Genomic DNA, 18,725 nt, shown 5'->3' with positions numbered 1-18,725 from the left:
TGCAAATAAAACATGAAAAAAATTACACATTTTGAAATTTTAAATAACTTTTAATTTGAAAAAGAACATAATATCATGCAGGGTGAATGGATGGAATGATGAATGTCTTTTTGTGTTGTGCAGTTTCTGTTGATCAATTTTGCACTACTTAAAAAAAAAGACATTTGTTACTTAAAATGCAACTGAGTGAACTCCCTGAAGGGGGCGCTTATCCTGGTCCCCACAATACTGGTGGTCCCAAGATCACAGTTTGAGTTCAGCAGGAAGCACTTTTCCTTCACTAATTACGAGGTTATTTAGGATGACCATCAACCTGCTGCACTTTCAAAGCTCCATCATAACAGATGCACAACATCTAGTTTTCTTCAACATCACATAATATGCTCTGCAGCCACAAGGTGGTGCTACTCTGACATGTATTCCTGAGACTCCATGGAAGACTGGTGGGAAGTTGAAATCATAGAGGAATGGGGGGATGCAGGTGGGTTTTCCAGGCCGGATGTCATCAGGGGCAGATATAAATCATCCATGTTGGGCATGACAAATATTTTCTGTTCAGATACAGAGAGTAAACACATTTACCAATCAATACAGGGATTATTAAATCATACGAAGGTGACGCAGATGGTGAATTGACAGACTGACCTGGAACTCGCACTGGAGTTTTTTCTCGATCCACTCTGTCACATGAGTGAAGGTGACCTCCCTCTCCCCAAGCATGGGGCGCACATGGAGGTCTAACCTGGGAGGCACTCGAAAACTATACCTGAAACCAAACAAATGTTAGCTCGAACATTGGCGAAAGATGAAAATATATATGCAGTTTTCTGTAAGAATGAAAATCTCAAAAAGAAATTAAGATCAGGAGGGTAAAGGTATGTACCAGATCCTATCAGTTGGAGGAGGAGGAATGTTGATGGTTAATGTTCCAGAAAGCTCCAGGACCTCGACACTGAGCATTAGGGGCATGTTGGAAACCTCGGCTATTTTCTTCTTGATGTACTCATTTTCAGTGGCCTTTTGGAAGTACTTGGATTTTGCTATTTTATCCACAAATCTCAGGATTTTCCTGCCTGTACTACCACCAGTGTGCCTGCAAAGAAAAAAAAAACTGCTAAGTTGGCAATTAAATCAATAGTTTTGCATAGCTGATATGCTGTTCTTTTGTGATTTGATTATGTTTGTGGCAAAAATTCACCCATCAGCCACTGCAGGAGTGTTCTTATCACCCAATGAACTCTGTGGATCAAATGGGGGTATTTCCTCTTCGTCAGAAGACCCAGCACTGGAGGACTCTTCATCGCTATCTGCTAGTATACACAGCCTCGGCTTAGACCTAAAAAAAAAAAAAACCACAGTGGAATGGGTTGCTGTGAACTTCGAGCTCTGAACTTTTTTCTTCATTAAACCCCAGCATATTTCATGTAAAGATCCCTAGGGGGCTCACCCCATTTGCAGGTTCTCAGGAATGTTGTGAGCTTCGGCCTCTCCCTCTTTGCCTAACTTACACAAGTTCATCTTAGTCTCCAGGGTCATCTGGAGGCAGCCCGTGTACACTAATTCCAGGTCCAGCCACAAACCTGGAGGTGAAACGGGAGGAGGAAGTTAAGTAGCGGGTATACAGACAAACAGTGCTCTTAATGGACTTTGATCTAAGCCATGAGGTTGTCTTGGAGCATGAGCCAAAAGCTAATCTGGCCGGAGTGATGCTGGATAAGTAGAGCCTAGCTTTGACATGTCATGGATGGAAATGCTCAATTAAGAGGATTGCTAATCACTTCACTAAGTGAGACAATGAGAGGGTGTGATCCTATTTGTTACACAACAAACAAGATTATGACCTGAACCATTTGAGTGCACTTATTTTGCTTGCTAGATAGAAAGAAATAAAAATGATAAGGGAGTAGTACTCTTTGTGACATAACTATGAACAGATTAGGATTATTTTTAAGAGTAATTAGAATGTTCATGTTAAGCTTGATTATTTTTATTTAAATAAATATTTAAATATTATTTAATTTAATTTAAATATTTGTGGCGTTGTTTCAAGAAATCAATACTAAATCTATTTCCGAAATAGATTTTTTCTATTTTGGGGTACAGGTGCCATTAATGGTACTAAGATATTTTGAATTCTTCTTTCAGAGAGAGCCGGAGTACAACATGGTCAGGTCGCTAATCCATCACAGGCAGCAAAAAGGCACTTGGGATGAATAATGATGCACTGATGCACCAACTCCTAGGGACAATTTGAACTTACATACGTACACTGGGACTGTTGGAAGAGGACAGAATTATATATGATGTCAAATTAACATTGAAGATGTCCTTAGTTGCCTTTCTAGGGTTTCTAGATCACTATGTCATGGATGTTCCTTCTTTCTAACTTACTTATCTGTATAATCTGACTCTATCCTCATCTTTATTTACAGTTTATCTCTTTCTGCAACAATGGTCTACCACATTGTTGTTTGTCAAGTTTTCCAAGTTTGGATTAATCAGTCTAACAAACAAGCTGATTCCATGTTTATTTTTTTCTGTCTGTTTAGTACTTTCAGTCTTCATTAACAAAGTGTTTTGGCTTTGCTCAGAGGCACTAATAAAAACATCCCGCAGGTGATGTATCAGTTACTGAATAGGCAGTGCTGTGTCTTGGATGGATTTTCAATGTCCTTTTTGACACAAAACTAATAGAGATCCTGGTGACCTAAATCAGAGAGACCAAGGAGAGAAGTGTTTGACCTGGGATGATGGGGGAAAAAAAAGTAGAGTTATGAAAATATTACTTAATTTCCACCAATATCGTTATAGTCACATTTAGCAATAAAACTACATTGTCGTGTTTTGCATGATATAATGCAAATCTAGTTTTTAAAATAAATCACATGTAATGCGTAGTCTGATTTTAGTTGCTGTGAACCCCTGTTGAGTTTTTCTTTTGTCTATCTGACTGAAACTGCATAAAAGGCTAAATCTAAATACTGTCTGCCTATTGATGGCTTTTGGAAGTTGCAGGGCTCTTTCACAATTTTTTTTTTTACATTTAATATGACAACAGTGCTTAACAGCCCTACTGATCTGAGAACTGAATTTACCTAATGTACATAGATACTCAGTGGTAACACAATGAACCAGGATTGATAGAAATGTTGAAAGTTTCCAACAATCAAAAAGGTGCATGGCAGGAATGCCAGGAATCAATATAGACTGGCATACAGCATGCTGTACCTCTGCGATCCAGTGTAGGTGTTGATGTGGTTAAGACCTGAGGAAGGCAGCTTCCCATGTCCAGATCAGCTAGGGTCAACTCATTCATGAAGTAAGGCAACTGTATAAAACAGAAGGAGAATTTCATCTGTAAGTATGGAGTATTGATATCAAAGAGAAAAACATCACAGAGGTAGATATCCACCTCTCAAACCAACAAGCAGGAAGGGTTAGCTGTAGCGTGGATGAATGAGTGTGCATGTATGAGACTAAAAGAGATGGTGTGAGGCAAAAAGAAGAGAAAATGAGTAAAGAGTGATGCAGTGTCATCATTTGTCTTCTGTAGTATCCCACCTGCCTTGGGAACCCAGAAGAGTGCATTGTCAGCAAACACTTTCGCTCTCATGTAAATAAATAATTTATTGCATGTCTTCCATTATGGAAGACATGCAATTTATCATTGTTAAACCTTTAACCTGCCCGCTGCCAATGTGATAAAAATATTAATAAAAATAGAGGAGCATCTCATTTTTGCTTTAATGTAGTCGGGATCAACAGGAAGTCCTTGAACACTTGATGTGCATTGACTCGTTAAAGGGTCAAATATTAAAAAAATAAATTAATAAAATAAAATAAACAACTGTCAGGAATACCAAGTTAGTCAGCTTCACCTTGATCTTACTGAGTTTCTTCTGGATTTTGTGAGCCACTTGATCAGCCCAGTATTTTTCTCGGAGAAAGTCCCAGAAAATCCTCCCCACCAGAGAATTTATCCATGCAGGCTGGCTGTCTGTGGAGCATCCAACCAACTCAACGACTGCCCCGCTGTCCTCTCCAGCTTCACCCCCAGAAACACAATCTTCAGTGGAAATCTGTGGAGAATATAAAGAAAGTCATTATATTGGCTGACAAAATAAGCTGCTTGATCTGGCACTTTATTTAATCAGTGGTTCCCACTACAGTGTCTTGCAACAGAATTTCACATTTTAACATTGTTTTACTAAAGCAAATTTGCAAAAAACCTGCTTGTCAATTTAATGCTAAAATATATAGTATTTTTTCAAACCATATTTAAAAGGCCAAACTTTGATATTTCAAATTCCAGATTTATTTGTTTTTATTCCAATAAATACCCATAAATTATGGATTTCCATAAATTCCCAAAAGAAAGTTAGCAACTTTGAAAATTCTCAGGATTTTATGCAAGGCACTATGTGTGTCATAGTGGAGCTAAAGCTAAGGACAAATGTAGCTTCTGGACCTTTTTGCCAGCTGAGGGGCTTCCTTTGTCGCTGCAGCTGGGGCTGAGAGCAGAACTATTTCTGTCTGAGCCAATCAGCTGCATCATGTAGGTGCTGTACTCCAGCAGCGTTTTTGTTTTCATCGACAAGTCGGCAAACTCCTCTGGGGCTTCCTTTACAGCCTCTCCGCCAGTCTGTGCTTCTGTATGACAGATAGAAGACGACAGCTGGTAGATAAAACCCTGATCTTATACATAAACCCTTATCAAAATAAGATAAGTTGCTCTCCAGGTAGCTACATTCTTATTACCTGTGTTCTCCTCTGGGTTCGATTCACTTTGGGGTGCAGCCTTCGAAGCAGACAGAAGGTGCTGAAACCATTCCTCTTTCTCTCTTCCTGTGCGGCCAAATAGATACAGAGTGGCAGGAGACCGATGGCTAGGGATGCTGGGTTTCTCTGCTGTTTCACCCTCTTCCTGCCCTTCCAATAGACTCTTTACCTCCAGCTCCCCCTCAGCCAGAGTGATGCAGATGGGGTACTTCTTGTTCCAAACCCTCTTACGAGCTAAACCAGGAGGCACCAGAGACACCTGGGAGGAACACGTTTGCATCAGCCTCTGACAAATAGCAATCATTTTCATTTTATTTTCATTCTTCTAAACCGTCAATGTGCATGTCAGGGATGGCATGCAAAATGTTCATCCTGTCATTAAGCTGAAACGCTTTGCAAGCTTTCTAAGTGCAGAGAGGTCAAGTTTGTTCAGTGCATCATCACTTGGTCCTGTGGACCTGTCACCTCAGTGTTAGGTGACAAAGTGGGTGCAGACAGGTCAGTGTGAAAAGTTCAGTTCAGAGGTCACTTCTGCTTTCTCCTTTTTCACCCCATGAAGATCTGTGCTCTGTTCTTCTGAGGTAAACAGGTTAGATTTGTTTGATCAAACATTCACCTTGCTGTTAGCCAGCTGGTAAGTATGGCTGTGCAAAAACACGGCTTCCTGGAGTGGTTCATCAAAAGCTGCCCACCGGGGGATGTTGGCACTGGGGTTTGCCAAGTGAAGCCTGCTGCCGTCCAGCGTCACATAAACCGAGTGCATTATGGAGGGGTGGAAAGTGTCAGGATCATAGCTGCGCGCCTCATTCATCCAGCCCTGAAAGTAAAAAGATACACCTCCAAATCTAAAATCATAAATAGCAATGCAAGCAGTAAATAACCTGTGAGTTGGTGATAATGTCTCAGTGACAGAGCAAAATGTAACAGTACAGCTCAGCAGGAGGGGAAACATGAGACCCAGCAGAATGCATCCATCTCACTCCCCAGCAAATGTATCTGAAATGTCACTATATCTCTATAACTCTGCGTTCATTGTGACCTTCTCCGAGATGCTGAACTTGCAGAGCCTGCAGGCAGTTTGTTAGACACAAATAGCCTCAAAAATAATCTATGATGGGCTGCTTATGCTTTACAGCATCTCAAATATCTGCTGCTGTGCAGACCTTCCCTCATGCAAAGCTCATAATACAGCTGCTGACTTGTTTTCATGTAGTCAAATGAGTAATGCGACAAAGAGAAAACTCCTGGGGAGATCCAAGCAAAGGAATAATTTCTAATAATTTCTAAACTTTAATTATAAAAATGGAAAAAAAACTCCAGCACCACTGGAGTTTGATTTTTAATGAGTCTAATTTGTATATATAAATATCAAAACATTACTAATTCCAGAAAACAAGTAGTAACATATAATCAAAGTGTTTCTCAGAAATTACCTCAATAATTTCTGTGTCCATGGACTTTCCATCCAGCAGATCCACGTTCATGGGAGTGGACTTGCCTTGAGACCCCTGTTTGTTTCTGCTGCGGACACGTCGAGGGGCAAACACGAAGACCACCACTAAGCCCAATATAAACCCACATGCAATCCCCATGGACAGACCGGCGAAGTATGGTGGTAGAGGGAGAACAAAGACTCCGTAAGCCAGTAGACCTATGGGGATGAGCCAGTAAAAAGGCAATGATGTTCCCGAAAAAGAGACTTGAGCCTGGAAGTTTGTTTTGGGATATTTCCCTGTGGATCTTGTCTGAAGCTCCATCACATCCCCATAGCTGCAGATTTCCAGATGCTTGTCTCGGCTTTGTATGTTGTGTTTTTGGAAAACTGAAGACTGCATCAATTGATCTTTTTGGAGTCTTTTGAGTGGAGTGTCACACAGAGCTCTGTTCTCACTGTCCGTTCTCTTTCTACACCTGAGGTCTAAATCGTCACTGCACTCGTCTCTTTCACAGCTTCCCTGGGCGGCTGATGAGTCTCCTGTAGCAGCCGTTCTGCCTTGCTTGGGGCTTCCAGAGCACTCATCCCCCATGATCTTACTCAGCATGCTTAATGGATCCTGCATGGCCTCTGAAAACCTCCTCCTGGTGTCTTCCAGTTCAGCAATCAGGGAACTGCCCCGGGGTTCAGTAGGAGACATGCTGCCGGCAGACAGGGGGGATAACCAGTCCTCATTTTCGCTCAACACCCCTGACACAGGCCCACATTCTGTCATCTTTGGATGAGTTACTTGCTTCCAGGGATGCAGATGGAGCTTGGAATCCGACTTTGACAGATTGGTATCAGGCTCACCCCGGCGGGAGATTTCTGTACTGAGGGACTTGACGAGGCTGAGGAGGGGCTTACCTCTCAGGGTGCTGCTTTCCTTTGGCTTCAGGTCTGTGGAGGAGGATTTGACCAAGCCAGTCGAGAAGAGGAGGTCTGCTGATGCTGATGTTAAATCGGTTAAAGAGCCTGGAGATGAAGGAGAGTGCGGCAGGTAGAGAGGGTGGGGGCGGTGGCTTTGGTTCAGGTCTAGATTCATCCTTAAACTGAGGTCCTGCTGGCAATCCAGGGTTTGTGGTTTGTCTTTGGAAAAGACAACAGAGGGACCTTCATCAAGGTGGTCCAGGCTGAAAATAAGCTTGCTCTCCTCCATGATGAATATAAACCAAGAGCTAATGTCATGAATGTGAAACTGTTGGTCGAGCTGCAGTTTATCCAGACGTACCTTGCAAATGGAGTGGAAAAGGGACAATATGTTAAACCATGGCTAATGTATCAGCAGCAAGACATCCACTTTACACTTTACTTTCCCTTTTAATTGCACTGCCCTTGTTTCCAATCCTCTCTGTAGCTTTCCTTCATTTTAAACTACCAGTCTGCAGGCATTCAGGGAACCAGAGATGTAAGCCACCTATTAATGCCTCCAGATCAGTAGAGGCCCTTGTGAGAACTCTTGAGTTCCCCAAAGTGTTTCTCTCAGAGCTTTTTTGTTTTTTGTAATAACATTAGTCTATTGGTCATTTTGGAACCTCACCACAGATTTTTTAAACTCGAAAAGTCATGTTCAGGTGAAACAAAATCTATAAATGGATTGATAACCCCCAAACTGAGACATAAGCAAAATATACCATTGCTAAAAGCCTCAAGGTCAGTAGGGGGCCCCACTCTCACACTATGTCTCAGATCACCATCACGAGAATGTTTTTTCAAATGAACAAGAAGACATTATTTGAAATATGTTACTCTACTATTAGTGATTTTATGTGAATTTCCACTTTTAAATTCAAATACTAGAAAGAAAAGAAACCTTTTGATCATATTTCAATATGGTGAGATGAATTTGTATTTACAGAGCCAATGAAAAATTACCACTTACATGAAAGCTGAGCCAAATCTTCACTTTGTTGCAAACATAAAGAACAAAAATCCCCTGGCATTTAGAAACGATGGCCCATTAAAGCTTTGAAAGCACAGCAATTAGACCAAGCCCTTGAGAGCATACTGATCTATAGCAAGCCTTTTAAAAGTTTGTTTACATTGAACAACCACAGCCTTGCATTATGTCAGGGAGACTGGACAGAGTATGACATTAGATCCAGGCTAAAAGTGGATTCACTGTGAACTTCAATATGTGTGCACTTAAGAGCTTTCAATAAAAGATTGACCAAAAATTATGTTATTAAATCAAGTTTTATTTTACAAGCAATTTCATTTATTTGTTCTATCAACAAATTTTCATGGTGTAAAGATAATTTTTCTCATGTGTATTCAAATATTGCATTTGTGCATTTTTTTTTATCAAAGTGTAAAGAGTTTAGATAATTCACCACATTTACTAGTTTTGCAACAAAACAAAAAACAAAAACAAAACAAAACAAAAAAAACAACAAAAATAATTATTGCTCCAATGCATCATAGTAGGAATTCATTAACAACTTGTTTAGCTTACTATTGCATCATCAGGACATCAGTTTGAACACAAACCTGCTGGGCTTTTTCATTTTCAAACTAATTAACCAGAAGTGCTGCTCTGCATATGGTTAAACTGCTGCTGCTGCAGATGACCCTGCATCAGGCTAATCAGTTTTGACTGAGGAGTCAAGTTGGAAAAAGTTCCTGCTGACATAAGGAGCAAAAACCTTAAATATCTTTGCTGCTGAGTGGAGTCAGCAGAGGCCTGGCATCATCCCAGGAAGGACTCTGAATTATTTTCAGCTCAAATAAGAGGAGAAAGAAAAACACTCCCACCTGAACATCAATAGTAAAGCATTTTTTAAAAATTAAATTATTGAAGACATTATTTTATTTGTTTCAGAGAGCAGTTCCCAGACTATTCAGCTCACTGTGGAAGAGACCCATGACCCAAAATAGAGGCAACATAAAAAAGAAAAGTGTCAAGAGCCAACACACCACTCTTATCTGCAGTCAGATTCCTATAATTAAATCCACTGTGTCAAACTACACATAACATTTCTTTGTCATTGTGTCAAATTAAATCTGACTAAGCATTTACTGTTTTAGATAGATTCCGTTAGGATTAGCAAAATTATTTCTGATTGCTAAATGCTAGAATAAAAGCAAATTCTTTATATTCACTGGTTTACAAACAGTAAAATTATTATGACTTTAAATAATTTGGGAAAAATACTTCTGAGTTTCAGTTTCAGGCTAATTCTCAATGTTTGCGTTAACCAGAGACACAGCCATGGGTGAATTTTGTAAGACTTCTACAATTCTGGATATTTTTTTTTGTTCAATTTCCAGATATTTGTAAGTGCCAAGTTATTATATACAAAAATAAATACATAAAGTTTAAACACCACTGGTATGGATTGAAAGGAAATGTGTTCATGGGACAAAGAAGATATTTCATCTTGCATGATGAAACCACAATTCAAGCGTTTGGTCACAATGACTATGAGGAAAAATAGAAAGTTTCAAGGACTGAGGACACCATCCCAACTGTGATGTACAGGAGGGGCAGAATCATGTTTTGTAGATGTTTTTCTGCAGGAGGAACATGTGCACTCTAAAAACAAATACGGAAACAAATATGGAAAAAAATACAGAAAAAACAACTCAAGACATTAGCCAAGAAATAAAGCTTGGATGCAGATGGTGTTTCCAAATAGACAATGACTCTAAGAATACGGCACATTTAGCCACACTTAGCCACACTTAGCTGCACAGTGCATTAAGGTTAACAAAGACCATGTTTTGAAGTGGCCATCCATCGCACAGGCCTGATCTCAAGTTTATGGAAAATTTACAGGCAGACCTGACAGTGAGCATGAGCAGGTTTGACAAGCAAACCTGAGAAAATAGGAAATATAACAGAAAACTATTCTGAAGCTCGAGGAGAAAAGATACGTTTGACTCAAGGCATACATTTAAAAAAGCAATGACACCAAATACTAAGGAAATGTGTGCAAGATGTTTACCTACACACCCGCGGGCACCCACGCGCGCACCCCTCCCCTAACCCCCCCCACACACACACTCATTCATACCGTCAACTAGGTGTTGAAGGTATGAATAATTGGTCAGAATCAGCATCTGGATATCTGATAATGAATTTTAGTGAGTCATAAACTGAACCGATCTACTGTTATCGGTGGCACAACAACACAAGCCACATTTTTTCCCACACCCCCCAATCTGCCTAATTCACTTCTTATTTTTAAACACAAGCAGAGTCGAATAAGCTGAAATCTTGATGAAACCATCTGAAAATCCCAAACTGACCTGACCCTAAAATCAGCATTGTGAATTTATGTGCGTGTCACTCTGTCTATCCTGGATTAGGAGTTGCAATGGGATAAAATGCAATAAATAAAATAAAACGAAAGATTAGTTTTTGCATAGCAGAAATGAGAAATGAGAGGACATGCCTCTGGGATGACACAGTGATTGCAGACTAAAAATAGGCAGAACATTTATCCCAATGTTATCAGAGTGGAATCTACCTCTCATGTCTGCCACAGACATTTTGATAATTATATACAACCTTAATTGGCTTACAGAGAACCGTTTAGTACTGTATGACACCTTTCATTAAGAAAGAGTCTTATTTGAAGACAAATACATGATCAGAGATGTTTTCTGACTCCACATTTAAACAGTTCTACTAGTTTTAGAAAAACCGCCATCTGCAATGCAAATGTCAGATTATTTGCACTCCGCAATAAACAGCAGAAGGACCTACTCACCTGATTGTGACATGCTTAAGAAGATGGCGTTGTTTATTCGACGCTCTCTCATCGTTAAATGCAGAAGAGTGCATGAAGCGTGGGTCTGCAGCGTTCAGTCCGCCTGCTGCTGCAGAGCGCAGTGTGTGTTGCTGCTGCTGCTGCTACGCGTCGGTCTCCATCCATCTATGCATCAGCAATTACTCGAGCAACTTTAGTGCTCTAGAGGTCCCCCTCCTCGTCTCGAACATTCACTCAAACTTAATTCAAATAATTCAACCGGCCGCTGTTTAAGCGTCGCTGCTGACTGCATGAAGCGCCAGGTCAGTTCGGTTCATCATAAAAGCATTACAGGGACTCCTGACCGCAGGGAGGACTCTTTAATCCAGATTAGATGCGAGCGGCGGCGGCGGCTACTTCTCCTCCTCTCCTCCTCCTCCTCTCTGCTGCCTCAGCAGCGTCAAAACACGGAGCGAATTTAAGTCCAACACCGCAGTCCTGTACGCAGAGCAGACTTATGTAAGTGCGCTCCCCGGAAAATTCTGTCCAGGTCGCGCAAAATCGCTGCTAACACTACGACATTCTCAGACATTCTCCTGTATTAAGCTGCCTTTAAATGCCCACCAGGCTGCGCCACGAACCTCAAGCTTAATATCTAAACAAGACTGCACAAAAGTGGTGTTCATGGTTATTATTTTAGGATTCGTTTCAAGTGCACTTCAGCCTCGTGGCCGCAAGGAGGTGACGCTTTTCTATTGACACCTAATGCTGATTATGTGTAAATTAAAAAAAAATTGTATAGTTAGTAATATTTTAGTAAACGTGTCTGATCTTTGATTGCATACAATTATTCACACCGCGGGCAAATTTATGCGTAAAGTTAATTTTCTTCAACTGAGAAGCTTGTTTCAGATTGAAAATTGTAATTAAACAAGTATCAGTTTTGTCTATGCTTTATGATGTGCATAGTTTTTAATACAAAAAAAAGCCAAAAAAAAATAACAAATCCTGTAATGACAAACAATTATTCACACACTGCAGAGTGATTTACTTTGACAGTGAATATGTCCAGGAAAAGCCATTCATGATAACTGTATTCTGAGTCGACAATAAACAAGCCATCTAATAGAATCCGCGTGCGGGCAAAACTTTTCGTCAACGTTTTACTTTGAAATTCGAACCGAGCCGGAAGTGACCGGAAGTGGCGCAATCTCGTTACGTTTTGCCTCGGTGCGGAGCAGAGCGAGGGATTAAGTTCACCGACAGCAATGTCGTTTTGCTCTTTTTTCGGCGGAGAGGTCTTTAAAGACCACTTCAAACCAGGTATCTTCTTCTCTGCAGTTACTTCTGACGACGTTTTTACGCTTCCTGGCCAACGGAAGCTGTTTGTCTCTCCATTACGTTTATTGCTTGCGTCACACGCTGCGTAACTTTTAAAGTGTGTCCAATAAATAACATTTAAATGCGCCTTTTGGACCGAAACGTGGTGGTGAGTTAGTATTATGCTCGCAGAAAAGCATTAATCCAGCTGTAGACACTTCCTGTTTTCGCTGTTAAAGTTTTGTAATCCGTCTTTTGGCAACTCTATAACAAAACCCTTACGCAACTCTTACAAAACAAGATAGTTATTACTACGAGTTAGAGAATGTTTGGATCTCAATGAGGTTTTACCTGGTTGAAAAAAAGAGAAAATAACAATAAAAAACATATAATCACAATAAAGTTTAAATCTCGTGTAATCTAATCCACTTGTGTATTATTTTCTGAAGACTTTCTATAGTAAGGTCTTTTGTTCCTCATTTATTATGATTCTGACAGGACTCTGTCTTTATCTACTTACAAAACGACACCCTTATTTTCTGTTACTTATATATTTTCATGACTATATGTGACCAAACCGGCCTTAGCTATTAGATATCAATGTAAGCAGTATGAGTGCAAGCAAGATAAGAAAATATACAAACAATAGCGCTCTAAATCCTTCACAAAACCAATAACATATGAACAGAACTCACATGTTCAGGTGTGAGATACTAAAAGCCTTATGCTTTTCTAAATAATACAATTAATGGCTTTCAGTTGGATTTAGATCAGGCCCTGAATTGGCCATTCTTCTAAATACACATTTTTTGCTTGTTCGTTTGTTTATTTGGATCCCCATTAGCCATTACTGTGACAAAGGCTCCTCTTCCTGGGATCCACAACATAAACAAAACAAATTTATTACAAAAACAGTTGCAGACATTAAAGATTGCATTAGTGTCATAGTTTATTGAGTCATAAGTAATTACAACGCTTTATATGATGAAATAATTGATCAAGACTCTTTTAAAAGCATTTCTTACATTTAAAACAGATGAAGGAAGGGAGAACTATGTTTGAATTTCTCTATTAAAAAAATCTTTTGTCCAGCATTCCTGATCCATGGAGAGTAAAATAACCCTTTAAAGCATGCTTTGTACAAAATGTGTGTTATTTGTGAATAAGTAAAAGTTGGAATTACTTGATCCAAGGAATTCATTTTCTACTCTGTTTTTTCCCATTATAGCATTTGGTCCCCACAGCATCATGCAGCCAAAACTACTTTTTATAGTTTGAATAGTCCGCTCAGGTGTCACAGGTTCTATTTTAAACAACAAACTTCTTGTAACTTTTTTGTTTCAACAGCTTTGTTCTTGTCAGTTTTGTGCATGATTAGATATTCCCGTCTGCATCATTTTGTGTGTGTCTGTCACATAGAGTACCATAAATGACATGAAACCTGTGTTAAAAGAAGCTCTTGGTGTGTGAATACATTTGTAATGGATTGAAACCACAACTTTTCTAAGATCCCTTCTTCTTTTTCTCTCAGGGATTTACGTTTGCTCTCTATGTGACCATCCGCTGTTCTCCAGTCGCTCCAAGTACGAGCACTCGTCCCCCTGGCCGGCCTTCACGGAGACCATTCATAAAGACAGTGTATCAAAATTTAAGGAGCGGCCCGGAGCTTATAAGGCATCTTCAAGCTTTGAGATTATTAGCAGAATACTGCAAAATCAATCATTTGTACTTATAAAAAAGACAATATTTACATGTTGTTTTGACTAATTGGTGTAATGCTTTCCCAGGTGAAGTGTGGGAAGTGCGGAAACGGACTGGGACATGAATTTGTGAATGACGGTCCAGCCAAGGGTGTTTCTCGCTTCTGAATCTTCAGCAGCTCACTGAAGTTCGTCCCTAAAGGTCAAATCTAGTTTAGACTTTGTCCCATTAGCAACATCTTACAACAAAAGCAGGCAACCTTTGTGTAGAAATACATTGCCAAACATCTTTCTAATTTGAGTAAGTGGCTGAATGTCTCGTTTTTGTCCCCATCCTCAGACAAGGTCGATGGACTGTAAGGTGAATTGTGATTCAGGAGACTGAAGGAACAGAAGTCTCTCTGTGCTGCTGCAGGTGCGGACAGTGAATGAAGTGTTCTGGGACAAAGTCCTCTCAGGGAGCCCCAGGACTCTGATGAACTTTGACCTCACTGGAGAGCAAGGACAGAGAGGCCATGGAAACCCTTTGATTGTGCAATTATCACTCATTGAGCTACAAGATTGATCACACCAATATGCAAACTGACTGTTTATATCAACTCTGTGCTTTTTATCTGTCTCTCTGAAAGAAATGGGACAAATTATTTTTAGAGATGAATCTACTGTTGAGAAACATGTGACTTTTATGTAATTAGTTTATCAGTTTATCAAATCAGAAGAGCTTTTTATGCAAATTGTGCACAGTGTTTAAACTAAAAGTCAAATAAATGTATTTAATCAAATTTGTTGTGTTTAGTATGATATCTGCCTGTGGAAAAACTGCCATTGCTTTAAATGCAAAATGATGCCACTAGATGGAAGTAGTGACATTAAGATCAGGCATTACACAAGACAGCCAGAGCTGTTGATACTTGACCTGGACACACCAGCTGCTTCCAGTTTAAGCTGGGTTAGTTTCCCCAAATGTTCATCTCCAAACTAAAGCATAACTAATGTAAGATTTAGGCAATTGACATCTGAATGGCTTTTTCTGTGGGAGAAGTTTATAGCAATAACTTCCAGCCAGGTGAGTGTAAGAGCTGCTTGTTGAAATCCCTGAGACTTCCAAGATGTTCTGGTTCTTTTATTTCAGGCAAAAACGGCTTTTCATTGGGATATCAATGTGACATTACATCTTAGTCTCAGTCCAGTCTTTGTTCTGGAGAAACACTTACTTTTAATCTTCCATCATACGATAGATTCTCTTTTAAACTTTTAAAACTTTCCTCTGAAAATGAGCAAATTGGCTGAAAAGAAAATCTGTTGCTTTTCAAGCATAATGGAAAGAAAATGATTGAGAACCAAATATGTTAGTACAATTTTAGGAATTTCCTCATGTCTGTAAGTGTTTTTAAGTGTATGTATGCTCTGAATGTGGTCAAAGGTTATTGTGCAGCAGAGGACAGCGTCTCGAGACATCCTGAGGCATGAGGAGCCTTTAAGCGCCAGCTTGATTTTTATTCTAATAACATCAAAGGTTTTTTAATAACCTTCTAAAACGGCAACCCTCAGATTTGCTGTGGAAAGTGTGGAAATGGACTTGGAGTTCGTACACGATGGACCAGACAAGAGACAGTCACGCTTCTGAGTCTTCAGCAGCTCACTGAAGTTCATCCCTAAAAGGGATTTTAGGTTATTTATTCAAACAAGACACTGACAAAATCTCTGGCATGTTCTCTTTCCATAGAAGAGAGTGGGAAACAAAAAAGAGGAGTGGATGATGTGCTTAAGCACAACAAACCCTCATGGATGTCCTTTGCACTGCCAGCAACAAGACATAGACTGAGAAGCTTATTGAAGAACCCAGAAAAAAGGTTTTCATTAATGTTTTTATGTTTTGCTTTTTTATATGCAATTTAAATTAAATCAAAGGTATTAAAGTGCAATATTAGCAGTATGGTCTATCTGGAAACAGAATCAAATTTATCGGAACATCTTGATTTTTTGGATACTGTCTCTCTTTTTGCCATATTGTTTTTCAAACCAGACTTTTTCTATGAGTAATTGTACAGTCACGCATCACTTTCTAACCTTTATCCATGAGTAATTTCACAATTTAAAGGGTAGCAACGAAAGATAAGTAAATATTTCCAAGTTGGGAATTCAATATACAGTGCAGCCTTCCACTACATTTTTCTTTTTCTTTTTGGAAGCTTTGATTTATCTTTTCAAACCAAAACTTTAAGCACATGGTTACTGTGTGGTAGATCTCCACTGCATAGTGCTGCTTCTCTGCATTATCCCGTATTAAGATAAGCCACAAATGTAAAACCTCTGGAAAGCACCCTGAAGTTAGACTCTTATGAGTTCATGTCACAGACATGAAGGAATCCTTTTCTCATACAGAGAGGCTCTTTCATTGATGCAGTGGTGGAATTTCAAACAAAGCGGGGATGTGGGGGCACGCTCGGCGGCTTTCATGGAGTTTTTAGGTGTCTGGGAGAAGCAGGTGTGGAGCTACTTGTTTTAAAGGCCAGAAGATCAGAGGAAGACATGAAAGCGTCGGTGTCAGCCACAGGATTAGGACAGGAAGTGCAAACATTCATGGAGAGCAACGCTTCGGTGGGTTCTTCATTTGATGTCGGATGATTTTGACTGTAAGGTGCGCAATCAAAACTCCTCAGCTGACTTTGAAGGCAGCACTTGTGAAAAAAAGCATTAAGTTGTTTTATTTATTTTAAGTGCATCCTTCTCCTCACCAAAACTCACAAAACTACCAGTTTCCGTTCTGATGCTGCCTCTGACCTCATCACCTCAAGCTGTCCATTCCCCCACCATTAATCAACCAATAACTTCCATGTGACTGATTGGGCATCTTTGTTGTGTCGTCTATACATGTGGCCAGCTGGAATACAAACACACCCACAACCACACACACACACTGCTTCTGCAGCATGTTTGGAAGTGGGAAAGATTGAAAAAGGAAAGAGGGACATCCTCACAAATGGAGACTAAAGGAAGAACAAGACGAACAACATGTGAGACATAAGGACGAAGAGGGAGGAAGAGGACGTGGGCTCGCAATTAGCCTCTGCTATCTCTGAGAGCAGGCCTTTGTGCATGACATCGGAGCACAGCTGTATGGCCGAGAGGAAGCAAACAGGAAGGAGGAAGTGGTAACGCCTGATAGCATCGCTCTTCCCCTGACCTCTGGGGCTCATCCTGCTTTTAACCAAATAGGATCTTTAATTACATCAAAACCGCTGCTCCTCCAAAGTCTCCCTTCGCTCCCACTGGCCGACAGCCTCGAGGCCTGACCGAACACATTGACTCATGGGCGGGACATCTTGTTTTAATTGGAGCATATTTGAGCTTGTTGCTTAATTTTAGATGTTTACAGGAACTGCACCTGCTTCTGTTTTGCAGCCGTAGAAAATGGCGTGACGCCATAACCAGGTTGGTCTAGAAAACATCTGTCCAGCAGCGCTGAGCTCTCCACCAAGGCTGTGATTACTTTGTTAAAAGAATAAAGCTCCTTAATGCAACATTGTAACAAAAATACAGAAAGCTCCTTTCATCAGAGACTAGCCTGGGATGTCTTCATACAGACCCAGAGGAGGCTGCTCTCCACATGTTTCAGCATAAATGATGCTGGAATGACTTCAGAGAAACCTTCTGGGAGCACAAGCTCATTGTTTTGTTTCTGTCAAGACAGAAATAAAGTTGCCCGTCCTTCCAGCAACGTGCAGTTTACTCAGTTTATATGATGTGAGTGAAGTCGTCACAAAAAAACCATGGAAGGTTTTGAAAAAGGCACCACAGTTTCAGAAAATAAAAGCTATATTATGTGAACCTGTTGTGGAACACACACACAAAAAAAATGAAAGTAAAGTAAGATCTTAGAAAATAGACCAATGCTACATGTTGAATTAACATTTTCGAAATGGCAACAAACTGAAAAAAAAAAAAATGAGGAGAATTAAACAACTCAATGAAGAGAAAGTAAATAAACTTAAAATGTCAAAATCATGACAAAGATTCTACAAGCAATAAACATTTCCATAAACTCCAGTTTTAATTGACCGACTTAAAAACAAATGTATATTGCAAAATATAATAAAAAAAACAAACCGGTTTGTTTGAAATTTTAAATCTTCGCACTCATTACATACACATTTAATCCTCACTCATTTAATTGGTTAGCCAAACACATCCGGATTCTTCCTCTTCTAAAAGTTCTTATGGACATGTGTCATCATATTGACATATCTTTTGTACCCTCAGAAAAGTTTTAGATCAGTGTGCAACAAATCATTACAATCAACAACCAAAAGCCTGAAGATCCACTTTAAGAAATCATAAGGAAATCAAAGTATCTGGAAAGAAAATACAAGAAAAAACTAGAACAATGAACAGCCACATAATGTTGCTTTGTAATACTTGCACTACACTATAAAACTGAATTATAAAAGTTCAGAACAATTTAAGAAATGTCACACAGACATGTTATTATGAAGTCACAAAATAGCAAAGATTTGAATATCAACTCTAAATGGAAACAAGGTTTTACAAAACAACCATGTTCTGCCGAAGAAGACTCAAATCCAGTCACTTAAAACATAAATTAATTTGGGGAACATGTATATATATATTTCCCTATAAAAGTTGTTGTTTTTGTACTTAACAGCTGGCTGGATCCCCCTTAAATCTCAGATTTATTTATTATTTGTTGTCATTTTCTGGCGAATCTTCATATTTTGCACCCTGACCCTAAAGAGA

At 39.6% G+C, this 18,725-nt stretch overlaps 2 protein-coding genes across 2 annotated transcripts; one reads left to right on the top strand and one right to left on the bottom strand.

Annotated features, from left to right (window-relative positions):
• Positions 1–46: 46 nt before the first annotated feature.
• LOC129363715 (testis-expressed protein 2-like) lies at positions 47–11,608 on the bottom strand. The gene is made up of 12 exons (XM_055035973.1): positions 10,969–11,608; positions 6,213–7,484; positions 5,396–5,596; positions 4,759–5,038; positions 4,469–4,650; positions 3,879–4,079; positions 3,229–3,328; positions 1,448–1,580; positions 1,199–1,336; positions 884–1,093; positions 646–766; positions 47–551 (listed from the first exon to the last, which is right to left on the bottom strand). The coding sequence occupies exons 2-12, from the start codon at positions 7,410–7,412 to the stop codon at positions 405–407; spliced, it is 2,913 nt and encodes a 970-aa protein (XP_054891948.1). The 5' UTR covers positions 7,413–7,484; positions 10,969–11,608; the 3' UTR covers positions 47–404.
• A 530-nt stretch (positions 11,609–12,138) lies between these two features.
• On the top strand, positions 12,139–14,749 carry LOC129363740 (methionine-R-sulfoxide reductase B1-A-like). Its single transcript, XM_055036015.1, has 4 exons — positions 12,139–12,270; positions 13,799–13,941; positions 14,055–14,169; positions 14,308–14,749. Exons 1-4 carry the CDS (start codon positions 12,216–12,218, stop codon positions 14,325–14,327), a joined length of 333 nt encoding a protein of 110 aa, XP_054891990.1. The 5' UTR covers positions 12,139–12,215; the 3' UTR covers positions 14,328–14,749.
• The last annotated feature ends 3,976 nt before the right edge of the window (positions 14,750–18,725 follow it).

Source organism: Poeciliopsis prolifica, unplaced genomic scaffold (genome assembly GCF_027474105.1).
Source record: "Poeciliopsis prolifica strain line A6 unplaced genomic scaffold, Auburn_PproV2 SCAFFOLD010, whole genome shotgun sequence".
Classification (NCBI taxonomy): Eukaryota; Metazoa; Chordata; class Actinopteri; order Cyprinodontiformes; family Poeciliidae; genus Poeciliopsis; species Poeciliopsis prolifica.
The sequence above is the reverse complement of the archived record's forward strand: the minus strand, read 5'-3'. Positions and strand labels throughout refer to the sequence as shown.

Coding starts and splice junctions, on each gene's coding strand:
- LOC129363715 (XM_055035973.1), bottom strand. CDS start 7,412: ATGGAGGAGAGCAAGCTTATTTTCAGCCTGGACCACCTTGATGAAGGT. Junction 5,597..6,212: donor TGGACACAGAAATTATTGAG/GTAATTTCTGAG, acceptor TTTTACTTTCAG/GGCTGGATGAATGAGGCGCG. Junction 1,094..1,198: donor ACTCCTGCAGTGGCTGATGG/GTGAATTTTTGC, acceptor TTTTCTTTGCAG/GCACACTGGTGGTAGTACAG.